Genomic DNA, 27,316 nt, shown 5'->3' on the forward strand with positions numbered 1-27,316 from the left:
CAAAAGATTATTGTTACTATGTTGGCTCACTCTAGTGTGGAAAATTTGTCTTCAGTTTTCCTGCAGTCTTTTAAAATGGAGATATAATCATTTTCAAAGCAGTACAAACTCGTATCACAATGTAAATGATTTGGAAATCTAGCTCAAACCAGTATAGTCTGCATAAATGGAAGTAGTATCTGTGGAAGTGTTTATAAGGCTGGGATTGAAAATGTTCAGAATTCTTATATGGGACATTTTACTAGGTTCTAACCTAGCTATCTTCCTCAAAATCATTCTTTTAAGATGTTTCTGTTGCATTGATTTACTTTACCAGAACAAGAAAGGAGATTTAAAGACCAAGTACCTGCCTGGTAAGATACTATGGGACAATAACTAACTTTACTTACTTTGGAGGTCATCAAGCAGAGCTCTGTATGATGCCTGCATAAACAGGGTAGGGTTGGAGTTGCAATTTCCCATGGCTGTTTTTTTGTAGACGTTCTATTGTAAATATATATTAGTATATTCTTTATGTATATAGAATTGTATTATATATATAACTAATATATAAAACACATGTATATAAAGTATAATTAAGACATTCTTCCACTTACCTTGTCTCATCAAATAGTTAAGTGTGGTGATGGGGGTCAGTGCAACCTGTGTATCAGTGTGATCTGAATTAATATACCAATACCCGTGTTTACAATGGAATTGTTGCGTTACTGTAGTTACTAGTATTGTACTATTATACTACTGTATAAGGGTTTATCTTTTGTCATTTTGCTGCTTGACTGTGTTAATGAGGAACTGAAATATTTTCCTAGATAGATCAGTGGAGATCTCTGGGTTTCAGTGTCTGCTTTTGGAAATCCGTACTGAATGTCTGATGAAAAAATGCGATATCACAACTTCCAAAAAATTGAGGATTTAATTACCATTTACAAGGTCTGTTCCACATTTGTGTAATAAAATTGACATTGCAAGTTTTATTGGTTTATGACTTTAGCTATCATTCATACTTCTTAAAGTTTCATGGGAAACATCTTACATACATTTTTTTTATTTTATTTCAACTTAATTTTCCAAACACTCCTTGGAAAAGAAAGAGGCTTAAATAACTCAAGAGAATCAGACTAAGCAGTTATGTGCACCACCCCCCCCCCCCCCCCCCCCAATAAAAAACCAAACCAAAACAACAAAATCCCTTCAATCAATCATTCAAACCCAAACAAAATCAAAAACCAAACCCCAAAAACCTCAACACCAAATGAAATTCAGTGTTGAGGCTGGCAATATAATGATAATGTTCTACATTCCTAAGCCTACCCTTTATATCTGAGTCCTAAAACCTGTTTTTCTTTACTTCCTCAGCTGAAAACTATCAAGGGAAGGATATTAAAGACATTAAGCCTGACCACCAGGACATGATTTTGAAAAGACTGTAAATGGCACATTCTTCAGCAAGTGGTGTAATATGTGCATGGGGAACATGGCAGTCCCCATATGGAAGTCCTGCTGACAGTAGCAAGATACTTTTAAAGCAGTATGTACTGTCATACTGCTCCACAGAGTTGTGAATTGTGTGATGTGGAAGCCGGGAAGCCTGTACCATATCCTCTTCCATCTGTGCGGAATGGTTATGGTGCCAGACAGGTAGTGGGCTCTGCTGTGCTCTGCTACCCTTCAGCTGCTTTCATAACTCCCACTAGTAAAAGCAGAATTTTACTGCTGAAATTCAGTTAAATCCATGAAATTCCATATGGCAGGAGGTTAGTCACTTGTTTTCAATACAGCTAAGCTTTAAAAGGGGTAAGCTATTTTGAAGATATTTAGGTTCTTAAAAGCAGAAGTAGAGTTCTGTTTAAGTTCCTGGTTTTAATAGATCATTTGTGTTTAATAAAATTTAAAAGAGCAGCAACAACAAAAAAGGCCCAAACCCCAAAACTCCTTCAGTATTTGTCAAAGAGATATACTTATTTAACATGCTGCTGTAATGTAACTGATTTTCAAAATAGCATTTTAATCTAAAAGTTCCAAGTGCTGTCCTGCAATATCGGATTTGTCTGCTGTAAAATGAGTAGATTATTTGTGGTTTAAGTTGTAAAACTAAAATACACCATATATTTCTCATGCTTGACAATTGTCCCCAAACTCAGACCAACCAAATAGCTGCATAAAGTGTTTGACTTCCTTTCCCCCTCTTGTTCCTGATAATTCAGTGACAAGATTACTCACACCTGGTGCTTTTGTTATTCCTCAGTATTCTGATTGCCTCTTGAAGCTCTTCACAATGTCATTCTTCTACAAATGGCTCAGCTGTCTGGAAAAAGGCCGGTTGTTGTTTGCTTTTGTGAATTTCAGCATTGAGAAGCTCAGTAAAATGATCTTTCTATAATTGTATTTGTTTTAACAAAAATGGCTGCATTTCTGTGTTCATTTTTAACTTATTAATATGATTTCTTGACAGATTGATACCCTTACAAATTTATTAGTACTGTCTTGGTCCATCTTCTCTGATGTTCTGTGCAAGTTCTGGCTTTTACATTATCTTGTGAAAACGAGAAGAACAACAATGTAATATTTTTTTTTTTTCATGCTTTTCACTTGCAAACTTTTAAAAGCTTCCTCAGACTTTTGTCCTGGTTTTGCTCCTTCCTTTGGCCTTTGTCTTACTTATCTCTTTTGGGCGCCTCTGCATATTTCATGCACATGGAATGGTTTGTTTGTTTGCTATGAGGATTTGGAGACCTCTATGTACTCTTCTAAAGCCTCAAACCATTTCCTAACTATCCCCAAGGATTTCTGTCCCTGTTTTAGGTTGCACATGAAGGAGAATTCTACCTGTACTTTTTTGCATTTCTCAGAAGGAATCCAAAAGCTCATCCATTCTGGTCTGTGGTTTTTTTGTTGTTTGTTTGTTTTTTTTTTTTTTTGTTGTTGTTTTTTGCTTGCTTGCTTTTTGCCTTTTTTTTTTTTTAATTTATTTATTATTACAGTAAGTCTTTAGCTGTGCTTTGTCAAGGAGGTACTTGTGAGTTAGGCTTGTCATCTGAAATTGTTTTGGTCCTGGATAAGAACTTTTGGGGATTTTCTTTGGCACTAAGGATATGCTTACCTGTGGTACTAATGTAATTTCAAGGGTATATCTGTACATTCATGTGTATGCCTTTAAGTATAATGAAAGAATTCTAGTCAGAATGCAGCCTAACTCCTGATGGTTCCTCTGCTATCAGCAAAAGACTAGGAGATCCAGAAACAAGGAAATCCATTTTGTCCTTTCCTCTTCTGATGCTGTCCCAGCCTTTTGCTGTTACAGTTACTGTGCTCCAATTAAATTATTCTGATGTAGAATCATAGAATTGTTTAGGTTGGAAAATACCCTTAAGATTATTGAGTCCACCTGTTACCCTAACACTACCAAGTCCCCTGTTAAACCATATCCCTATGCACCATGTCTACATATCTTTAAATATTTCCAGGGATGGCAATTCAACCACCCCTGATGTTTTTTTTTCCATTGGGTACGTTACCATGTAAAGGTTTTTCTCTTAAAACCATGCCAGTGTTACTGTCATGCGGCATGATGGAATTTGTTTTTTACCCCTTTTTGTTTCAGCTATTTTTTCAAAAAATTAAATACCACTCAGAAACCAAAATGAAAATCATTGTTTCTCAAGCACTGAAAATGTGGGAAACACCAGAATTATGGTTGGTGATGTATTATTTATATTATGATTATTTTAATACGTGATCTTATACATGATATTTATACATGATCTTATGTATAATGATACAATTGTTAATTAATATTTTTTCTTTAGGTCTTCTGACTTAACACAGAGCAGACCTACTCAAAAGTTAAATCCGTTCTGCATGGAAAAGAAAATTTGTGCATAAAAAAAATCATATGTACCTTCCTTCATCTGTTTATCTTTAAACAAATGAGGTTTTCTGTGTAATATTCAACATTGTGTGCCAGGGCTGTCTACTCATGGTGTCCTCCAGTAAAAAAACCCTAGGTATGATTTCTCTGATTTATGCTGTGAAACATTATATATAGCAGCCCTAAAGGTAGGGTTTATTTTCAGGTTGGCTTTAGTTGAACTCTGTCTTTTGTTTCTCGGTTTGTTTGCTGGATACGAGTTGCTAAAATAATGCAACACAAATGTTCAGTAGAGCAGCATTACTGTGCATAAGCAAGCAGGCATTTTTTTGTTACAGGCTGTAGCCAAAAGGTGGCAGTCTTTGTCCCCAAAATTCAGTGCTGTCCAGAAAATATTATTTTTTATTATTAATATAAACAGCAACCATAATTTATTCCTAGCTGCATTAGATAATAAAAATTATTTGTGAAGTAGACGTAGAGGGGAAGAAACCCCTATACTTGAAAGTTTAAGGGTGACATAGCTATAGTTATATTTTATTTTGACAGTAGAATGTTAAATAACGAGGCTTAGAAGACAGCAGTGATGGGGAAAGAGCACTTCTCAAGTAGACTGCTAATGAGGAAGAACTACTTATATTTCAGGTTTTGGAGATGTTATTAGGATCTGGCACGTTAGGTCAGTAGGTTGCTATCTTCATCAATCAACATGATGAAATGCATAGAAATAATCCACTTACATAAAAATGCATGGTACAGTAGTTGATTTTTCCTTTCCAAGTGTTCAGGTAGATCCCAGCAAAGCACAGCTTGTTTTCTCACAAATTAGTATTTTTATTTTTTTTTAAAAAAAGCATCCGCTGAGAAATGATAGCGTTTGTTAAAAACCTGCAAAAACTTTGGCTTTACGTTTTGGTTTGTAAATAGTAGTTCAGGGTTTGAGTTTTTCTTGTTTGGTTTTTTTTTTTCTTTTCCTTTTAATGATTGGAAAGAGTGTCAAGCACAAATGTTTTATTCGTTTTTGAAAAACTCCAACCTTGCAATGATATTTAACTCCCTTTATTCATATCTATACAGACACTTAAAAAGCTATGGCACTATATTAAACCATTGACTCGACAGTAACCAGAATTTGATAGGAAACTCTTATCGCCTTTATGGTTACAGCATGTTTTGAGGCAGTGTTTAGGACAGTGATATCATATGTGACTAATACACCACATCTGTGTAGCCATCCCAGCCGAGGGCATGTATCCATATCTCCTGCTGCCTCAGCAAGGCCCCAGCCAGCTCTGCAGTCGCACGGTGTCAGCATCAAACCCTGCTACCCCCAGACCACTTGCAGCAGCCCTGCAGTGACCACGGGTGGGCTTCAGATGCAAAAAGATGTGTCTTTAAGAACCGATCAAGGAGGACCAAAACTTGGAAGAATCCTCTGCACTCGGGTAACATTGTACTGGAATGTGCTCACAGGGTCAAACGCAGAAAAGATGCCTGTCTGCTCCCTGGGCAAGCAGGTTGTGTGGAGGGGATGGGCTCTTTGGTAGGGCTCTGTGAGACCGGTACCAAAGTGAAGGTTTCTTCTGGTTAGTTCAGGAAATACCTGAGTAGTCAAGGAAGCTTGAGAAAGCTTCAGTAACATGCCAATGCTTGTTGATGACCTTATGTTACGGAGTTTAAAGTGAGGAGAATTAAGAAATTTTAGGAGACCTTACCAGTGTAAGGCTTTGAATTCAAAAGTGTGGTAGGCAAATTTCTTGTAAGCAATCAAAGATTGTACAGAATCATGGAAAGAGTGTAGACTGAGCTGTTAATTCTTTTTATAAATATTGGTGTTTATTATTTATGCCCTATCTCTGCATACTGTCTGTATAATGGCACTGAATCTCTTTCCTAAGGCTTTTCAGTCAATTGTTCCTTCACACCTTCCACAAGTAGTTGCAGTAGACAACTGAGAAATTTTCTGATGCAAGAAGTCATTGCTCTGTCTTTCTTTATAGTTTTTATTACTATTTATTGGTAGTTATATGATTGAGGTCTTAGTTTATATGGACTATGTAATCTATTAGAAACAGAGAAAATCCAGTCAGTGCGAACTCATTCTGAACTATTTCAGTGTTCCACAGAAGTGTTCTTCATTTTAATTCAGTGTTTGTTTTTTCAAGGGTCTATGATGAAGGCCTAATTACTGAGTATGTTTGACTCATCTTTGTATCCTGGTGTAGTAAAAACAATAATTATAATGTTTTTGTTGTAGAAAATACATTTCATATGATCTTCATTTCAATGGCATTGCATATTTTTTATGACAGATCCTGCAAATCACTTTTTTTCAGTACGTTACTCTGGAATAGGTTGTAACTGCTAAAAGGGCGTGAAAGACACTATTTAGAAGCCAAGTTGAATACATAAGTATTTAAGAGAGATTGCCCAGCAGATTTAATAACCAATGGATGGGAAATTTTACAATCTGACATTGCACGAGTACGCCAGGTCTGTCATAAACGCCTTTGACAGGTGTCAGTTGGGTTGCATGAAGGTAACATCTAAGGCTGGTCGTACGTGTTTGCTTAAGGCAGCCTCCTGCTATCACCCCACATACCCTGAGCTGAAGGAACTGCCACCCATTCTCATACCTGGCTTTGGCCACGCTATTGCCAGCGCCATGTGCAGATTTATTGGAGCATGCAAAGTCAAGGTGTTCACAGAGGCTTCAGCCTGCAAAGCGTAGGCACCTTCAAGGAACAAGGATCTAACAAAAGGGAAATCTACCTCCTTATGGAACCAGAGAGCTAGCTTAGGTCTTTCCTTTCTTATTTTTGTGATTCTGCTACACTAGTGTGTGGGTTTTTGATTGGAAAAACAGAGAAGTTAAGGAACATCAGCAGTCACAGGTCTTTAGGGCTTTGTGGTTTGTTAGGAAAAAGTGTTTGGCACGTGTTTTTCAGGATCACAGTTGACTGGGAGTTAAAACTGCTTGCAGCGACTTTAATGACCTTGGTGGTTTTGCCCTTGTTAGGGCTTTGAAGGTTGGAGCACTCTTACTGGTTGTAGATGAATGTGTGGCTGAAAAGCCTATGGTGGTGGGTGAGGGATTCCTTCAGCTGACAGAAGAAGCCTTGCCAGCAGCATGGGGTGGTTCACTATTCTCCTACAATCTGAAATAAGTGGGAAACTATTGTTACAATTTACTCACTGCCTCTGCAAACATAAGGTATTAGTTTTATTCACCCTGGTTGCAGTCTTCAGTTGTCACTTTTTGAACCTGCAGGTGTTAGCTAGCTATGTGAAGACTGATATTGCTCCCCAAGTGCATTTTAGAAGTACTTTGAGAGTCAAGAGGAAAAATTATTAAGAAAAATGGGAGTATTCTATGAAAGGAGTTCCCTAGGTCATAGCAAAATCTAGAGGTGCATCAAACTTAATGGAAATGAGGTGCTGTGTTGCATATTTTACTTAGTTTTCCAAATAAACCTACATACGATAATTAAATGCTGAATGTTTCAGCTGATAAAAACTAATTAAGAGGTGAAAGTACAGCAATCTTTTAGTCACTAGGAGAATACAAGTTACAAGACTTCCCTTAATAAAAACCAAAACACCCACTGGGTTTGAACTCATTACCTTTACAAAGTAAAGCAGATAAGGTTTTGACTATGCAATGCAGCCTTTCTTTTTGGGTTTGGGAATTTGCAGATGTTCCTTTAATTACAAAGACAGTTTAATACTGTTCTTGAGATAGAGGGGGAAAAATACCATTATTACAAAAATATTTATTTAAAATAATAATGCATAAATGGGATGGAGTCTATACATTATATATAGACTTGTAAGTCTGTATGTAAGTATGACTTCTGGAAAGTGATGCCTCTGTATTATTCTGTGACTTCAGCATTAATTCATAGCGTACCAGAAAATCCTTCTAGGTACATGGAACCAACGTCTAGTTACTAAGTTAGATGTTAAGATCCCAGGATTAACCAGCTAGATAAACGTGTGGCCAGAGAGTTTCAATGTAGCCTTTTTTTCTTTTTCTTACCAGACTTGCCAGAATACACAAAATTATGAAAAGACTGAATTATCGCTTAGTCTGAAAGTTGCTGTTGTAATTAATTCCAGCATCTTCAACAGCAATCAAGTCTTCAGAATGATAAAGTATGCTCCATGAGACCAAAGCAGCTTGGAATTTTATCTTTGAACGTCAGCTGTTTCCAAGAAAGAAACTAGAGGAAAATGCATTGGTTTACTCATTTAAAAATAATACTGATGTTCTTTTCATTAAGACTTTATAGCACTCCTATGCCTGGGAACCAACTCTGGAAATTGGCAGGGATGTGGCCTTGACACAAGGTTTTCTTTGAAAATCTGTTCCAGCTGGATCAAGTTGTTATCATTGGAAACGCTGCACATAGAGGCATATGGCTATTAGAAACGTATCAGAGCAAAACTGTCTGTAAGAGAAATCTTTGAAAATTCTTTGCGCTGTGATTTTTGAGTACATGGCTGAACAAGACTTTCCTGTAATTGCACCATTAATTTCTTACAGCTTGAGCCAGTAGCAGGCAGGGGAAACAGTCCTTCTCTCCTGAGGCACTGCCAGGGCATCCATGTGCCTTCTAGACCCAGGAGACAGATTAAGGAGACATAAGGAGAGAAATTTCTGGTCTCATGTCTCTGTTGATATTAGGGCACTGCAAAGAAGCATCAGCGGCTAAGGGAGTCGGCTGATGGGTTTAGGAGAGGCTGAGGAAGGTACTGGCACAAGGAGAACAGAGAATGGAGAATAATGAGGTGGTTTAAGGGGACAAGGGGAACAGGATTGGACTGTGCTGGGATTTAGAAATATAAATGGTACAAGATATCCTAGATGGGTTCAGTGAGATTGTACAGGAGATAGGGAAAATGGAAAATAGAGGTTGGCAGAGTGAGGAGATATTGGAAGGGGCCTGGAAAAGACTTGTCATGAACATGCTTGGCAATGTGGGCACCAAGGCTGATACGAAGAAGGAAGAATAATTGGTAGGTGCTAGAGATGAGGTGGAGAGTAGTATGAAAAACCTTAGCACTGGAGTTTGGGACACACAATATGAGCTTAATGAGCTCAGGATGTGAAGAGAGAGGTAGGAAAGAAATAAGAGTAGGGGTAGGGCCACAGTCAGGTAGAGAGGGAAATGGGAGTAAGCCATGATTGTGTTTGAAGGCAGAATTGGGTGCATTGCAGCACTGAAGTGGGCCAAAGAGTCTGTGCCTGTTTAAGCTGAGATGTAATGCTGGATTTCTAAGTCTTGGGTGAATGCTTGCAAAATCCATTACTGATACGTATCAAAACGGTTACCAACTGCCATCACTTTGTCAGTGAGAACTGCAAAGGTCTTAGATGGTATTTTCAGTGTTGTAACCAAGCAAAATCATACAGACAAAATGATACATTGATACTGGGGACTGAAGTTAGAGGCAACTTCATTCTAGATTTCCTAGCTTAGTTTGGCTTTGCATCCACAATAGTGTCTGATGTTTTCATCATAATGTTTTTGTTATAAAATTTTAGAAATACATCAATGCTAATACTGATTTGTTTAAGTTCTCAGGGCAGTTATTGTAAGAGAGGGAATATTTGCTACAGTATCTTCACTCTATCTCTGTTTTAAACTGGCTCCATGTATTGAAGAGACAGCACGCCTTTACTTCATGAAGCACTTCTTTCTTCACATCTTCACAATAATGTTCTACTTGCCTCAATATCTAGCTTAGAAAATTCCACTTCCAATAGGGAGTTGTGAAGGTGTTAGTAGAAAATTCAGTGTTTGAAATTCCTTTTTTTAACATTTCTTCCTTTTAATTTAGTCTATCAACAACTGAAAACCTGACCCTGTGGGAAGTAAAAAGCAATAGTCCAATTGACTTCACTTGAGAGAGAGTAATGCCTGCTGTTTTCATGGCTTGGTTTGAAAGCAAAGACAAGGCTCAGTGTCTTGTGATTGAGTGCTGGGCTAGGCACTGGAAATAAGTCCCTGAAAACTCTGGAAATGACCTTTGTTTTGAGTAATAAATCTTGGTTGATTTTTTTTTTTCTTCTTTTTTCTGTTGTGTGATAGTAATCTGATTGGAAACTGGAAGAAGGACAGTATATCATAGCTGATTTTGTTGAACTAGACCACAAATTGCTAGGTGAATTTGAATTAACTTGGGAGACCGAGCCTTAGTGCAGAAGTGAGGGAAAAGCTGAGAGGGAACAAAGCAAAGACGATCAGTTTCACTTGGCGCTTCTAAACGTGAACAGAAGAAACACCTCGGCTGGTCCCTGGCCTGCTGTCAGGGCAAAGTGCCGCCTCGAGCCTCCTGTCCCCTATGGACCGAACGTGGGAGTACTTCCATTTCTCTTTTAGCTCATTTATGCTGCACATATGGTGTGGGATTCATCTCCCTTAACTTCATTCATATGAAGTTAAACATCTAATGCAGAAAAGAGTGAAGGAAAACTTCCAGAGTTCTTCCTGTACCTTATGAGTTATTTTAGAACGGGACAAGCAGCACTTTTGGGAGTTTTCTGCCCCTAGATAGGAAGGATGTTTAGTTAACTTGTGTAGAGACGTGATTAACTTTGAAATAGCTGAGGTTAGGTGAGAGAAATCCTACCGATGGAGAATTTTGCATTAAATGAACTTGCATGAACACAGTTAAGCCGAAGCAGCACCTGCCAGGCGCCCAGCAGTAGTGCTGAGAGCTGTCAGAGCTGGGGGCAAACTGGTTTTTCTCAGATGTCGTGTAAGTCCTCACGGTACTCAAATGCAGAAAGACAGCCTGGCATTATCCAAACAGGATAGTGATTGTGACAGGTAAAGTGTGTGACATGGTAGCTTAAACCTGGGAAAAAAGATTATTACAGCAGATGTTTTAATCTAGTGATTTCAGTACAGTGGACAGGAATAAGGATTATAATGATACTTGCAGGTTATTATTGAATAAATATCTATAAATGTATGTGTATGCAGGTGGATGTTTAGACGCATACGCAGGCCAGTTTCTCCTGATTTTTGAAGGTGTTTTACAAAATAACACTGTAAATGGATTTTTAAATTTATGTGGAGGAGAGCAATGTACCAGTTGTGAGCTATTAATTGAATGCAAAACTTTATAAATTGTGTTGCCATGTTGCAAGTGGAATTAAAAAGATACATAAAGGTATTTCCAGAGAATTACCGAACCCTGGATGATTACATGAGTGGTGTGAAATGCTGTGCCACCTTCCCCTTGGCCCTGAGGTAGGAGAGGCAGCTGAAGAAACCGGTTGCTGCTGTACCCCAGAGGCGCAAAGCACATTTTAAACAGCCCTGAAACCGCATTAAGTTGGGTCTGCACTTGAACTGATTCCTTGCTGGCTGGGACATACAGAATTAAAAGTAGGGAATAAAACCTTTAGCACATCATTCCTTTCTGCTCTGTGGTAGACATAATAACATGGTAGGAGCAGATTATCAAATCTGCCTATCTTGTATCTGATATATTGGCTTTGTGCAGCCTTTTGAGCACAGCAGAACTCAGTAGAAGACAAATGTGTTACCTTCTTCATCTGCAGTCTTCCTTCCATGCCATGGCAATCTCCAGATGCCATAGCTAAATATAGTGTTGACCTAGTTAAGTTAGAAATGCATCTAATTACTCTGGGATTGTCTTAACCACTGTTATGCAATGTGAGTTTCACGTACTTTAATCCATTTACAGTCTCTTTTCTTTGCCTAGCTCTTTGCCAAGCTACCTCTTTATATTGCTTCAAAAAAACCAGCTAGCACTAACAACAATCAGCCTGAAAATCTAGTCTTGGATGGATATAAGTGGATAATTGTAGTTACTTACAATAATTATATATGCTAAGCTTTTAATTTATTTTTATACTTTATTTCTGCTTTGATGCAGCACTTATGTTGACTGAACATTGTCTGGTTGAGTTGTAGTGGAATTTAATAGTCATAGAGCAGTCATTTTTTTGTATGGCATTAGTTGCAAGATTGATATCTGTTTTAAGCTACAAGCAGTAAGGACCCTAATATGAAGATAACAGGGGCTAAATAATTTTGCTGTTGCTGTGGCTAGGGCGCGCTGAATTTTAGTGATAGAATTTCCTAGAAAATATCTCATAGCTGAGGAGAACAGAGTGGGGAAAAAAAAAATATGCTGCTGGGCTTTCTGGAAAGAAGAAACTGTTGTCTGCCAAACACCCCCCCCTAAGTCTCAAGGGTTAAAACAGCCAAACTGCAAGTCTGTTGTAATTGGCCTGTGTAAAAAAAACCCCACACCTGTGTTTCTGAAGGTAGCAAATATTCCTCCAAGGTCATCATCCGTCTCTGATACCTACAATGCTTCCCTGTTGCTTACAGCAAACACGAGCAAAGCTATTTGCAATAAAATAGTGAGACAGAGGGGCCGGTTTGCACATGGGTGCGTTCATTGCCCTGCGATGTGATACTGCTTTCGAGCCTAGGAAATAACAGCAATGCTGATGAACAACATCAGATATTCTCTGTTGGCTTCTTTACCTTCTCCACTAAATGAACTGCGAAAGAAGCAAACCCCAGAGTGCTGATGGAAGTAAGGAGGACTTGTGACAGAATTACCACCCATGCCAGAATATTACCTAAATTCATTTAATGCTAATAAATCTTGCCCTTTCCCAAAACGGCCCAGGCATTTCAAAAGTTTTCACAGCACCTGCAGCCTTACAGGTTTCCTGGAAAGGAAATCCTTTTTTCACTTCTGAAATGAACCCCGAGGTGGGGAAGTCATAGGAAGGTACCTGGGTAATGTTTTCAAAGTTTGGTAATCTGTTAGTGAGTGCTCCCGCATGCACAGCACAGGCTGCTCGCGAAGAAGCCAGTAAAGAAAATTGCTCTGATGATTGAAACACAAGTTCTGGTTTCTTTCCCAGGAATATACTCAACTGCTGAACTATGTTTTAAATATTTCCTAAAGTGCAGCCAGATAACTACTTTTGGCATGTTCATAGCTCAATTACTATAAATGTCAATTGTAAATCAGATGTTCAAATTAATAGTAAAGTTAATCAAAATTGTACTGAGTCTTTCACCCAAAGTAAGGTAACTATTGGTAGCTGTGTTTTCTGGGTACAGAATACTGCTGGTTTTTGCTCCCTAATGTACCAGAACACTTGCTACAAAATATGAAAGAAAGAAGCTCTTAAAAACAGGGATTAACTTTCCTTTGGTTTGCTACCTGCTGTCTTTTATTAACAAAGTTTCTTTACATTTGATTAAGGTAGAAATCCTTGTTACAACTCCACACATTGGACTCTGGGAGACAGGCTTTTCAAGTTACACGAGTTCCTGGGGTTTTTTTACCTACATATAGTTGTTCTGGGTTTTGGTTTTTTGTTGTGTGTGTTTTTGTTTTTGTTTTTGTTTTATTTGGGGTGGTGGTGGTGGGGTTGATTTTTTTTTTTTTTTTTTTTTTTTTTTTTAAAGACAAGCTTTCAGTACAATATTCTCATAGTTTTTTCTTGGGTTTAGACTTTTTAGTGTTTTTCAGTAAGGAAGGCTTTTAATTATTTTTTTTACGTCCAAAACTCATCTCAAATCAACCTTGAATTTATACACAGGATTTGTATTGGAGGTGAATCTCAAACAGATCTGATGCCATAGGAAAATAATGAGAAAGCATGTTAGGATTCAGGGCTATTACTTACTTTTGGTTGGATATTCAGATGCTAGGATAAAAGAGCCTCCTAGAGGTTTATCTACACTTTAATGACTACGATGTCCCACTGCTCAAAGCAGAGTCAGAGCTGGTGGCCCTTGGCAGCCGTACTCTGGGTGACGTTCCCAGGGACATAACTTGACGGTTCTGCATTGCGTGACGTAGTACAGGGTAACAGCTCACACTGGCAAGACTCATAACTTACTGAAAGAAATGTTAAGGCATAGTGTAGTGAATTTGGGAAGAATATGTTAGTAGAAGGGCTGCTGACAAGCTCACGGTTTTTGACTGACAGAACTGAAGCTTTACTTCTTGGTTATTTTTCTAGCAGTGAGGCATGAAGCTGGGAATGACTAAAGAAGGAGCATCTACATTTGATGTGGCACATCTAATTTTCTGTTTAGGTACATCACAACATAGCATTTTTGTGCTATTTTGAAATGAGATTTTATCAGATTGATATTATAGAATAGAAACTGTTAATGTTATGGACTGAGATAATATCAGTACCTAGATGATACTCGTTATAATTAAGGGAAAGCAGTCTCTATCCTTTTTGGAAATTAGTAGCAGTTTGGTTTGGAAAAAATAAATTTCTAGTAGCCTTTCTGGTTTTATGTGTAGCAGTAAAAAAAAATAAATAGAAAAAAAGAAAGGAACCAAGTAAATATAAATGTACTACATCAAGACTTGATAGTTGAAAAGAAAGGACGCAACTGCAGTCAGCATTTATGGATAAGGCTTAGTGACCCTCTGCAGTAGAGGTGTTCAGAAACTGTTTCAAATTTTGTTATGTTTATGAATTTATTTAGTCTAACTTCAAAACAGGATTATAATGAAGAAGTTTCATTGAAAAGTAAACTGAAACACAAGGCACATGGAATGAGAAAAGAACTTCTGAGAAGTTAAACTGGGTACTCTAATGCTCTGGATGTTTGTGTGATGTTTTCCTTGAAATTGTTGTTTTCTTCTCCATTTATTTTCACTTTTATGACCATCTGTTCTGTTTTCCCCTTATTTTCTGTTGGATTCTTTTTTTCCCCTCATCCATTCTGTTTCATTCACCTTTCCTTTGTGATCTCTATAACAACCTAATATGAGTGAGAATTTATCTGGGAATATCAGTTTACTGAAATCAAAATATCATTTGTCAGGAAAATTACCCTATTCAGACATAGTTCAGTGATTTTTATTTTTTTTTTAAATATTATTGAGAGGAAACAAACATTTTTTTCTTCTCTCAGCCTTCTCTCCATTACCTGTGACACTAGTACTACTGAAAGTACCAAACATTGACAGTGTTTTGAACATTTTGGGGTTTTTTTTGTGTGCAATGTGTGTTCCATCTCCTGGTTCGTGCCCTGTTTTTATTCATCCTGCATTGTGATATGCTGGATAAGTCAGTTAATCTTCCTGCTGTTTACACAAATTGGGAAGTTACAAGGATTAGATCCTTAACTGAGGGAACCTGTTGAATTGTGCCATAGAATGTACAAATTGCTCCTTATGTAAAGATTATATGCTGCCCTTGTCTTGTATATGCATGCACAGGCAAATACCTTTCCTCATGTAGAGGTAAATACTCCTAAAATACAGACCCTTAAATAGTGTAACTCTGACAATGCTCACTCAGTGTTCATAATCCATTCCATGTAAATGCATATAGATAATGAACAATTCCCTTGGGAAAACCACAGCTTGGTATGCATTTACTTGCTACAGCAATGATTTTAGCGTATGCTTACTCAAATGAAAATATATTGGCATTTGAATTAACAGTGTCATTACAAACTATTAAGTTAAAATAGCTAATCGTGCTAATGTTGACAGTCATTGCTAGATAACTGTTCAGTCACTAAAATATTTTTAAAAGGTATTTTTGTCCTCAATATAAAAATGTTGCAGTATTACACGTGGGTTTTATAGTTTTGCCTCCAGTGTGTTAAGGAATTTCTTCAATGATGCTCCATCCCTTTGGAGACTACTTTAAAACAACAACAAAAGAAAAAAAAACCCAAACCAAACCACCACCACCACCCCCCCCCAAAAAAAAAAAAAAAACCACTAAAAACAAAAAACAAAAAAAAAACCCCAAATCACCAAAACAAAACCAAAAAATAACCAAACACAACCAAAAAAAAAGTTACCCCCAAAACCCAACGAAGAACCAAACCTGAAACCCCTACCTATCCCCCAAACATTTGTATACAATTTTTTTTTGTTCTGATATCATTTGTGTGCATCCACTAATATGTCATTTGATGGATTTAGGCTTATTACTAGCTTACCTCTTCTGTAGCTCTCCCAGATTTGTCACAGTCTTCTTCATGATACTGTTGAGATATTTAAAGCAAACCATGGTTAAGGACTATTACATAGAAAATGCAGCATATGCTTGTGTTGTCTACATTCACTGTACCAAAATTTTAATTTTTTTTATTAGATTTGTGAGGGTGAATCACATAGTGTGTATTTGTGTCAGCATCTTCATGGAAAAAAAATACATGTTGGTAGACTCCTTGTTTTGTTGTTTTGTTTCCTGTAGGAAATGTTGCTGAAATGTAGGTAACTTTTTTTTTTTTTAATAGAACAAATGTACAACTGAAATCTTAATGAATAAGTCAATAAAGTACGAATCAGTACTTTTCATTTCTGAGCTGCCCCCTTTCCAGATGTTTCTGCTATTACACATCTTATGCTTCTCTAGCTATTTCTTACATGGGAGATAAATCTTAGTTTAAATTTACTTCACCAAGGCAAAAATGTAATTGAAATACATTGGGATCAATACAAACTATATAAGAAGCCATGAATTATTTTTCTAGCCCACTAGGTACTAATATCTAGGCACTGGTATCTCATGAAATACTAAATTTTTCTTCTGGTGAGTAAATAAATATTTCAGCACAGAAAGAAAAACTTGTCTCTTCCTGCATTAATTTCTGTATGGAGAATTTTTTTGATCCTTCTTTCATCTCTTTTCCTTTCAAACTCACCAGTCATGATCTTTTGTATTAATGTGCACAGAGTAGTAACACAACGATGTTTTTTTTTATATAAAGGAGTACACACCAGTGGAAAGGCATTGAATTAGAGTAGTTATTTTACATGAAGTGCCTTTTTCATCCTTGAAAAATGAGAGCTACTTTTGTAAACTACTTTTAGTGGGTCACTAACGTGCTCAAGCTGGACCGAGACCATTGAAAAGTTTAAGAACCTGTTTCAGTTGCTGCGAGGCTTCCCCCTCAGAGCAGTTAATTGATGTTACTTCTCTTTATAAATCTAAATGCAAAAACAAAACCAATTGTGGGTCACATAAAGGTTTGATAACCTTTCCGATTGCAAGGTCTGCTTTTATAACAATTTACACACTGCAGGAGCAGTAGGAACAGTTCCGCAGAGCCTCCCTCCTGTAGTTGGGGTGGGTTTTGTTGGCTTCCCCTGGCATGGCCTGTCACGATGCACTGGGTACTGTCGGGTTCTTTCACCTGTGTGCGTGTGCAGAAGGGAGCTGGTTGCGTTGTTCAGTTCTGGTTTGATTTGCTCCGTGTTGGAACAGTTTCAGTTCAATTCCAGTTTAGGTCATCAGGGTTGGCTAGGACCAGCTGGGTTTATGCGGGACAAGCTTTTTAAAGGTGGAACCAGTCAAAATCCAGGGATGTACACACAGAGCACCAGGCTCTGGGCAGGTGGACTTCATCTGCTCGCTCTTGCTTTTCTGTATCAGCCTGGACGTCAGTAGTGTTTCCAGTTTTTAATCAAATATTTGAGATCTATAGCTCTGCACTAAAATAAAAAAGTATGAAAAACCTTCTTGCTGGGGCTGCAGGGAAGATTCAGGAGGCCGGCAGTGGACTGAGGTTTTGGTGAGGCTTGTGCCTTCCTTAAGCTGTGCGATGAGCCTGAGCTGTGGAGGAAAGGCTGTGACAAGCTGCTGCTTTGCAGACCTCGGGGAACACAAATGCCCCCTTGTAACCAGTGTGGCTTTGCTTGAAACCTTCAGGTTTTCATCGAACCATTAAATCTGAATTGGCCACCAGAAATGTTTTTCTTGGTTCGGTTTCCATTATAGTTCAAATGGTATAGCAATCAATATGAATTCTAATTCCATTTAGCTTTATTTCCAAAGACTTGATAAAAGTGCTTACGGTTGTGAAAAGCACACGTGTGCAGGGCTGTCAGCTCCGTGTAGCGTTACTGAGAGCCGGGAGCTCACTTGCTTCACGAGACAAAATACTTGAAAATATACATCTGTGCCAGTGTCTGATAGATCAAAAAAAAAATTAAAAATTCTGTGACAGGTCATTCTTTAATTGGTTTTGGGTTGTACATATATAAATGTTCGGTATTAAATAAAAATTAAAGCTACTTCCATAGTTAAACCCCTACATGAATTAAATTTTTCAACTAGCTGTGTTTTAGTGCAACCCATTTATATTTTTTTATTTTTCTTTCAGATGATAGTGGTAAGGAAAAACTACTACAGGGACTTCTGGATATTATTAAGAGGAAAAAAATACTACTGAATTACTGTCATTCAGTAAATATTATTTCTGTAATTGCAGAAAAATCCTGTGATTATGCACCATCTTAAGATTGTATGTACAACACTTCAAATCTGCTGAGTAAACAAACCTAGTCTTGATCTTTCTAACCTTTTCTATTTGATGTGTAATTTAGAAAGTACTCTTTATTTCATTTGCTTGCAAACAAGAGCATTATTAGGAAAGAACTCCTATTTTAATTTTAAGATAGATATGTGAAGGGCTGCTACATGCAAACTGTGGTCCAATGTGAAAAGCAACATTATTTTGTGTTCTTTCAAAAGTCGCTATTGGAACAGGAGCTGCACGGTGTGGAGCACTAGTGGAAGAAATGACCTCATATATTTATTTATTAGTAGTTGAGCTGTTTTGAGAGTTTGTACCACCAATCATGGATGCTAAGGGTTTGAAAAACTTGGTCTTGTTTTTTTGGTGTTTTTTATCTGGATCATTTGTTTCAATACAAAGTATCATAGCAGATATGTGGTGTAAATGAATTACACAATTCTCAAACAATATCTGTTTTTATACTGGAAGGAACACTTAGATTTAATGATGTTACCCATTATTTCAAATATATGCTTTTTTGTTTTTTCAGCGTCTTGTTGAAGCTGCAGAAGATGCTTACCTGAAACATGAGTTTGATGCGGACTTACAGGTAATTAATAATTACCTTCTTAGATGTTTATCATCAGAGTATGCTACAACAGTTTATACAACAGCTTGCTTGAAGAACTGATGTAGAAAGCCAAGCATGTGAGTAATAGAAAGAAGCTGATTACAGAAAACAGAATTAATGAAGGCCAGCTCAGTATTTTGACAGGTTACGTATTTAGTGCTTGTGTGTTGGGAGGCCAGGCAGGTGGATTATTTTTATTGGGTTTTTTTGAGATTTCATTTAAATTCCCTCCATGTATGCTTAGGTCAAGATTTTTTAAACACAATAATTAGCAGCATGTTTCATCGTTGCAGAGTACTGGCAAGGAATTGTTCTTTAGAGCGCTGAATTTGCAGATGGGGTGGGACCCACGGGGATGAGATTAGTATGACCTTGATTTGTGCAAATGGTTTTCGTTTGGATCTGTGTCCATTTTTTTCCTCATACCTAGGAGCCCTTAGAGCCATGCCATTACTCTCTCAAAATGTTGCCTTTAGGAATCGCACAGAAAGGAGAAGCACTGTGGCAGCTCATGGCTAAAAAGGTTTAAAGGAAAAACCTTTGCTTAAATAAGAGACAGAATTAAAAAAACAGGTTAATTTAGAAACCAAGTAATCTAACCTAAAATGGGAAGTGTAACAGAAAGTGTTACTTAATACTTAAACGAGTAAATAGCTCCTTCCCTGTAATATCCTTGGTTTCTTGAATGCCTTCTTAGGTCGAGCTTTCACTTTGTTTCTATCTACATTTAATTTTAAAACCTTCTGTGAATATTTGCCATGTGTCCATTTCAATTTTGAGTTAAGCATTAAGGGAAGCAGAGACTTTTTCCATAGACTTTTTTTCTAAGAAATACACGGATCTGTAAGTTCTATTTTCAGATTTCATCATGATTACTTCCAGTAATCACAAACCATTTTATTTTAATGAAAATATGATGCAAAATACTGATTTCTGTGCATAAATGGGAACAGAAAATAGAGTGAAATTTTCAGAGCTAAGGATAAAAAATCGAGCTCGGGCGGGCTGTGATACTGAGGTCTGTTAGTCCGAGGCGGAGTAAGGATAAAACGAGCACTCTGGAAGTGATAATTCATATTATTGTTGTATTCAATTCATGCTGGCATCTGTATTCAAATGCCTTAGAGTTCTATTACATTCCAGCTTTGGAGAGGTGTGCTGCCTTTTATTTTTTTGAACTTTAAGCCTTGGAGAAATAGGGAGCTCTTGTCTGAATAAATCAGTGAAGAGGCTTTATAGAAAATTTTTTAGAGGTCCACAGTAAGTGCTTCTTTACTGCAGGATAGTTCTCACTTTGACAAAGTCCTTCATTTGCTGAGGCTTTGAAGATATTAACACTTTCAGGAAGCCAGTTAAAAGCCATTTGTGCCAGCAGCATTAACAGGACAATCAAATCTTTGTGTAGAGCTCTGTTGTTTATTACTGTCACGGTCCATTAAAGCTAATCAATTGTTAATCTTGGTTTCAGCGACCCCTTTGCAACCCTTGCTGGGTGATTGTTGTTCTTTATCAAAAATCTCGTAATACCATCTGCTATATATGAAATAATAGCCAGAATGATTTGATAGTGTACATCCCGTGGAGGGGGACCGAAGGCTTATATAATATACAATGTATATAATTCTGCTATCAAAGAGGAATTTTTTGGCATTTGTATTGCCTTGGCCGACGTGGAAGACAGGATTAAATGCTTTGAATTAGTGGAATGTGGTACAGCACCGGTCTGCGCTCTTTGTGCTCAGATATTCTGGAAATTCAGAAAGCACATAAAGGAAGTGCTTTTGTGCTTTTTATTAGTCCAACATCACCTTCTATGTCTTGAGGACAGTATAGATAATATTGCGTCAGGACATAAAAATGATATAAGGGAGAAATAAAATTATATTAATATTTTTATTGACTGTGAAAAAATACCAACTTAAAATAAGAACTGTAAGAGTTCATCTTTTCAACTGCTGGTATTCTCTTCAGCAAAGCTGGAATTATATTATTTGGTTAGGCTAGATCTGATCACCTCTGGGCATTTTCCCTAGTAACATTATTAGTTTTGTCCTTAGTTATTCTATAGGTGTTTTAATCGATATACCGTAATGCTGTATAATGGTCTAAGCACTAAGCTATCTATCCCTGAACTGAATCTATTGGCACTGCAAACAAAAACCTTGTAGTTATAAACATAAATAAAATTCTCAGTGGATCAAAAGAGATAAATCAAAATGGGTGATACGATATTTAACTCATCAGCATTACTTATTGCATGTTTGAGTAGTGGCCGAACTAAGAATCGGTGAGAACTGACTTTTAAAGATTTACCCTGCAGTATTTGGGCTTTGCAAGATTATTTTTTCTGTTAGGGTTGTGAACCAAGAGCTGCAGTTTTAGCAAGTTATGAGGAATTAACCTTCTAAATGTTACTTACATTTGAACCTTTAACTCAATACAGCATTTTCTCATGTGGTGGGTATATTTTCAGGTTATTCTGTATTATTAAAGACTTTTTTCAAGTTGTTGTTAAGTGGACTTACTACCTTTAATCATGCCTAATAATGAATGTATTTGGGATATAAGATAAATTACCATTTGTATTGCTACAGTGAGTATTGTCACAATACTTCCATAGGCTTAAAGAATTGCTTGTCTTGCTTTATATGGGAAGCTGTCCTTGTGCTTGTCGTTGCTTAAAATGAAGTAATTCCTCCTGATTTTGTGGCTTTAACATGATAAAGAAAATGATATGAGGCCAACTGCCAAGAACAGACCTAGCAAGAGTTTTGGGAGTTATACGTTTAGAAGTGATTCTACAGCCATCTTTTAGTTTTGTTGGCTTAACTGTTTGCCAGAGAAAAATTTGGGGGGTGTGGGTGTGGTGGTGGGTTGTTGGTGTTGTGTGTGATGATAAGAGGTTGACACCTCCTGTTTGGAGGTGATTTATGAAAAAAAAAAAATATTTCAATTCCTTTACAATTATTCTTGTTAACTGAAATTTGGCCCTCCTGATCATTTACTTCCTTTGTGCTTGGGTAAGTGCTTCCTAAGATGTGAACTGCCTTGTTATGATTCACAGAAGCACCATGGCGGAGTTTGTATTCAGACCCCTGGGAGAGGCTCTGAAGTGGAAAACTCTTCCCTGGAGCTGTCATATAACAAAGAATTTGTTGCATATGCCACTGACATAACCACAGAGGTTTAGAGGCGCTCTCCTGCCACCACATTTCCTCAAACCACTAGAAACTGGGCAGATTTTGTTGTGTTAAGAATACACCCATGTGATATCCAGCTGCTTTCCTTACGCAGTCGCTAGCGAGGTGGTAAAGCCTGCTTAAACTGCAGTCAGGGGTCGGGGGGGCACCTGAGTCCTCTGCAGTATCGGGGTATTTCTGTGATTGTACCTGAGCTCTTAGGGTAGAGATGCATAAAGCGTTGTTACCATCTGAACTCTACCATAGTGTTGTATCCTTTCTGGTTTTCAATGATCTCAGGAGGTGGATGCTCAGCAGTGGAACCGGTGCTGGAGTTCTCAGTGAGGCAGTAAAAGTAACTTGTACTTTTTTTTATTTAGAAACTTTTTTTTTTAAAAAAATATGAATTTTAGGATCAATAAATATTTATAATACTTGGTTCCTACCCAGCTTTCATTCTTCTGACCCCAATGACAGGAAGAAGTCATCCAAAAGTACGTTAATACTACTGGTTCATTTGGTGGACAGTTTCATTATACATACATATTTGCAGGGTATTTCTTTTATTTTGTGTGCATTAAGTTCATTAGTTCACTCGCCTTACATTCCAGCTGAGTTTTCTCTGTGTGTGTGTGATGTGATAGGAAAAAAAGCAAGGTTATTTCTTTTTAATAGAATCAAAGATAGTGCTTAGTTGATGTCACCTGAATTACTAAATGTTTTCTTTTCTGATTGTTGTAGTTTCACTTTCTCTACAAGATAGGAGAGGTTTTAGTGCCAGTACTTTAAGGTGGTTGACCTTATTTCAGTTTTATGTAAGAAAGCTAGAAGAGGATTAATCAAATAGTTTTTAGGAAAGGATTGCTTTCTTTTAAGAATATGCTTAAATTTAATTTAGTGGGATAAAAAAGGAATAATGGTATAAGGCTGCTTTTCATTATTCATTTTTTTTAGATCTATAACACATGGCTGAGTCTTAAGGAAGAGGTTTTCAAAACTGTTCCAGAGTTAGGTACCTGCCTGCTCGATTTTGCTGGCTGCTAACTCCCAATTGCATTTTGTGTCCTTGAAAAATCTCATCCTTACTCTTAGAGTATATATGTTGGCTATAGAAAAAAATCTTGTGAAATCAGCAGACAGAGAGTTATGGATTTTCTGATGGTTTATGTGGTTGAACAATATACTTTTTAAAGTATTTTAGTCATATTTAATGACTTTTGAAAGCCTACAAAAGGTGAGATTTCAAAGGATTAGGAGAAAGCACAAATAGCAGAGTGCTGGGGAAGTGAATTAGTCCATAAACATAAACTCTACAGCTTCTGGGCCTAATCCTGCAACTGTTGATGTTACTAGATAGTTAATTGTCGCCTTTCAAAGGGAGCTACCTGACTTTTAGTAATTTTGAAATTCAGCTGCTAGATACAGAGTTTAAATATAGACATAAAAGCATAACTTAAATTGCTGCTGCTGCTACTTTTTAAAAAATTCTGACCTAAATGTTTATGTAGTATGATGATATCATGGAAGAATTTCTAATCATGGATTATTAAATGCTTAGGTATTTAATTAAAATTTAATCAAATAATGGTAATTACATTGATATCAGTTACTGGAAAATGCAAGGACAAAAGATAATTGAGACTAGCTATTCGACGTAATCTTATTAAACTCCTATTATAACATGTGCATTACTTCCATGTTACTATTTCAGAAAAGTCTGTTTGCATATTTATTATCTCGCTAATTTTGAATGAGGCATATGATATCTAGATTTAAAGTCTATTGGCATTGCTATTTTTCTGGCTGCTAGAATCATGTCCACAAGACTGAAGTCAGCTCATGAAGGGTCCTGAACATTCCTGAAGGAAAGGGAAGTCTGCTGGACTTTGAGCACTCAGAACCAGTGTCTGAAATGACTTTTTGAAAAGTACATTTAAAATAGCAGTGGAGCATCGAAGTTTGTTGTGCTTTGTGGATTATTTATCCAGGCTGCTTACCTCCTAAATCAGAAATCAATTTTTCTAAACTGCAGGCCTGGAGACCTGATGTAAGATCTGACAGCCCAAATTTCTTTTTAGACTTTCTTGGAAATATTTTGCGGAGCTAAATGCTCTTGAGCTGTATTTGGATGAGGTATGGACAGTGTACCTGTAGCTTGTAATACGGCAGGAAGGAGGAGGAGATCCTTACCGAGCACCAATATGAACCGTTACCTTTTCACAGCCCTGTGCAACTCTTCCAAGAAGTAGCTACAAACCCTGGAAACATTATAGTTTATTTGGCTGTAGAATCTGCCTCTGGAGCTCTTCTCTGAGGTGCCTCGCACAGAACTTGCTCTCAAAGTGTTCGTCTTTCTGTTCCTCTGACACTTGCGATGCTGTGTCAGGTTCTGCGTGTTTATGTTCATCCTGCTGAAGGTGCGATTTGGGTACAGCCAGCTGTGCTGTAGGAATGCTCTGAAGAAGTCTTTTTGTTACTGAGTTTCCTGGACAGTTCAAAGTTTTCAGTACTAATTGACAGATAAGGACAGTAAGCCTGGAATTCAGAACGTCATTAAAAACCAACAGCAGCAACAAAGCCCCAGACTCTTAAGAACTGAACGGCAGTTTGAGGGCTAAAAAAAAGGAAAAATGGAATAGAAGCATGAGTGTCTAGTGAGTGAGTGAACTACAAGGCATAACAGGACACACCTAAATGATAGAAGCATCTGTTAGTCTTTGACTTTAGGTTTTCCTATTGATTTTTTTTTTTCCTTTCGGAAAATACTATGCTTTTTTCTGAAAGAAAAAAATTGCTTCAGCTGTGCCGTTCTTAGTTTAGTAGCATTCTTATTGATTTCTGTGAGCTCAAATTAAGAACTTCTCAACTGCCCTAATACCAGAACTACAACAAATTGATTTCCAGGTTTATAGCTCTAGGGATAAGCCCTTTCAGTGGAGAGCACTTTAGCTTGCCTACACTTTCCTATTTATTTGCTGAGGAAAACAGAAATTAATGTGGAACTATTGAGACATGAGTGTATTCAAATGTTACTGGTTAAGAGTTCTAGAATTGGTGCACAAGTAAGGTAAGCTTCAGAGGAAGACTTTCACATCACTTTTGCTCTGCATGCATGGCAGGGATGAAGCATCAGAAAGAGAACAGACAGAGGAAAAGGGGCCATGCATCTTTGGGGTTATTTAGATCTTCAGGCTTTCAACTGTTTTCTGCTTCTGTGGTAAGTGAACAGAAAGCAAAAAAGCTAGTGATATTCTAGTTCATCTGATGATGATGACTAACTTCTTTCTTAGCTTTTTCACTTCGGAGTTTTATAGAATTTTTTTGAGGATTGAGTGTTTCAAGACAGTTATGATCAGTGGGTAATTTTCACTACTTTTCCCCTTCCCCACATGTATCTTTCTAAGAATCATTAAGCTCTCTTGCTGCAATCAAATTGAATGTAAATTACTAGAACAATTTTATTTTTATGTCTGTTCATAACTTCTGTTGACAAGGAGTGGGTTTGATAGCTAAGTGCTGAAATGCAGAGTTTGTCTCAGAAGCAGAGCTGCAGGAGATGAGTTTTCAACAAATGCCTAATTTCTTTACTGTGAATAATTGGTTGGCATTTTGGTGCCATTCTGCCCTATAGAAGGGAGCCATCAAGACAGAACAGTAACCCTCCGCCCGTTCAGTAACTGAAGAGTAGCTTTTCTCTCTACGTGGGGCTTGACAGCAAAGGAGCCGGCAGCTGTGGTCTGAATTTCTATGGCAAATAACATGCTCTGTTTCTGAGAAAGTTTGGCATGGAGTTCCAGATATTCTTTCTTCTGACTGCAGTTGTAGGACTCATCCTTTAGTTACCGTTAACAAGTCAGGCTCATTAAACAACTACCAGAAGCAGTTTCCAGGCAGTTCTGGATTTATTCCTGCCTGCCTTTCTCATGACAGCAATCACTGTCTGAAGCGTGTGAAGCGTGTACTGAAGAACACGCTATAAATTCAGCTCTAGCCATCAAAATATGGACACTGCAAGTCTGGTGATACCTGATTTAAATAATTAAAGGGATTTGAAACGTAGAATTGTCAAAGAACTGTATGACTGAGCAGATAATTTAAATATCCTGAGATTTTTCCTTTTATATTTTTCTGTCCCTTTATTATATTTTCTTGCTACCAGAAGAGAAGGAAATACCTTTCTCATCCCATGAATGTTTTCCACATTTCAAGTTCTCCAATGAAAGACTGAGATATCCCGAAGATTTTCCTGAGCAAGAAAAACCTCTAGTTCAGGACAACTTATAATCAGGTAGCTGGGGCTATCCGATAGGATATGAGAAACCTGTTCAAGTTGCTTCTCTAGCTTCACATCATATAAATAATCTAACATTCACAACTGCAGCAGAAGAGTTTGTGAGACGCCCAGCTCAGAAAAGCCTGATGGATGGGGCAGTTGTTTCAGATTTCAGAGGCCCTTGTCTCAGTTTCTGTTCTGCTTGATTCAGAGGATGGATCCGAACTGCAGCATGTCTTTTCCCCTCTGGCACAGTTCTGCAAAAAAGAAATGTGTTTTCCAAAACTAAGAAGAATCACAGGTCAGGCTAACAGCAATAACAAGATTGAACAGAAAGTATTTACATACATACAATACATATATACAGTTTTTCCTTTCCCATGCTCAAATCATTAAGTATTTCCAGGTTGCTTTTTTTATGCTCTTTGTAAGCATCTTCTAAGAATTAGAGTCATGTTTAGAAAAGCTGTGGTTCTTGCATATTCACTTAAATTCACAGGTTAGGGTTATAAGTAAAACAGGTTCTCATTAAAATAGCGATAAAACTCTGTGTTTACAACACAGAATTCTTTTATTGGTTTTGCAAGGGAATTCTTTAACTTACTGCAACAAAACAGATAGCGGAATAAGCCAGTATTGTTCAGGTAAAGGGGTAACGTACCAGGGAAAGCCAGTCAATGAAAACAGGTATGTTCACTTTCAAGTAGGGGGAAAAAAAAAAAAAAAAAAAAAAAAAAAGAGACATTACGAGATGAACTTTTAGCAGAAAACCAATAACAATACATAATGCTGCTGCCTTAAAATTAGATTTAGATTTGTAATATCAAGCTGGGAGTAAATGTAAGCTTACGAGAACTTCACTTGAGGCTTCAAAAAAATTTCCTCCTTCAAAATGCCTAGCATTCCTTCCAAAAATGTCCAAACCAGTATAGCTTCTGCCAATGTGATTGCCTTTTCACACAGTCAAAATAGCAGGTGATCCATGCATGCCAGGATTTACAATTGAGAGGTTGGCAACTTTCCCTGCACTTCCAAGCAGGGTGGCCTTTGGGAAGTTGAGCACCT

At 37.4% G+C, this 27,316-nt stretch overlaps 1 protein-coding gene across 1 annotated transcript in view; it reads left to right on the top strand.

Annotated features, from left to right (window-relative positions):
• The window catches only part of CACNA2D3 (calcium voltage-gated channel auxiliary subunit alpha2delta 3), a 492,915-nt gene that overhangs the window by 122,788 nt on the left and 342,811 nt on the right, over positions 1-27,316 (top strand). The window contains exon 4 of the mRNA XM_080385033.1: positions 18,719-18,778. Within this exon, the coding sequence (XP_080241159.1) occupies positions 18,719-18,778 (60 nt within the window). The remainder of the gene's footprint in view (positions 1-18,718; positions 18,779-27,316) is intronic.

Source organism: Falco punctatus (assembly GCF_963210335.1).
Source record: "Falco punctatus genome assembly, chromosome: 4".
Taxonomy (NCBI): Eukaryota; Metazoa; Chordata; class Aves; order Falconiformes; family Falconidae; genus Falco; species Falco punctatus.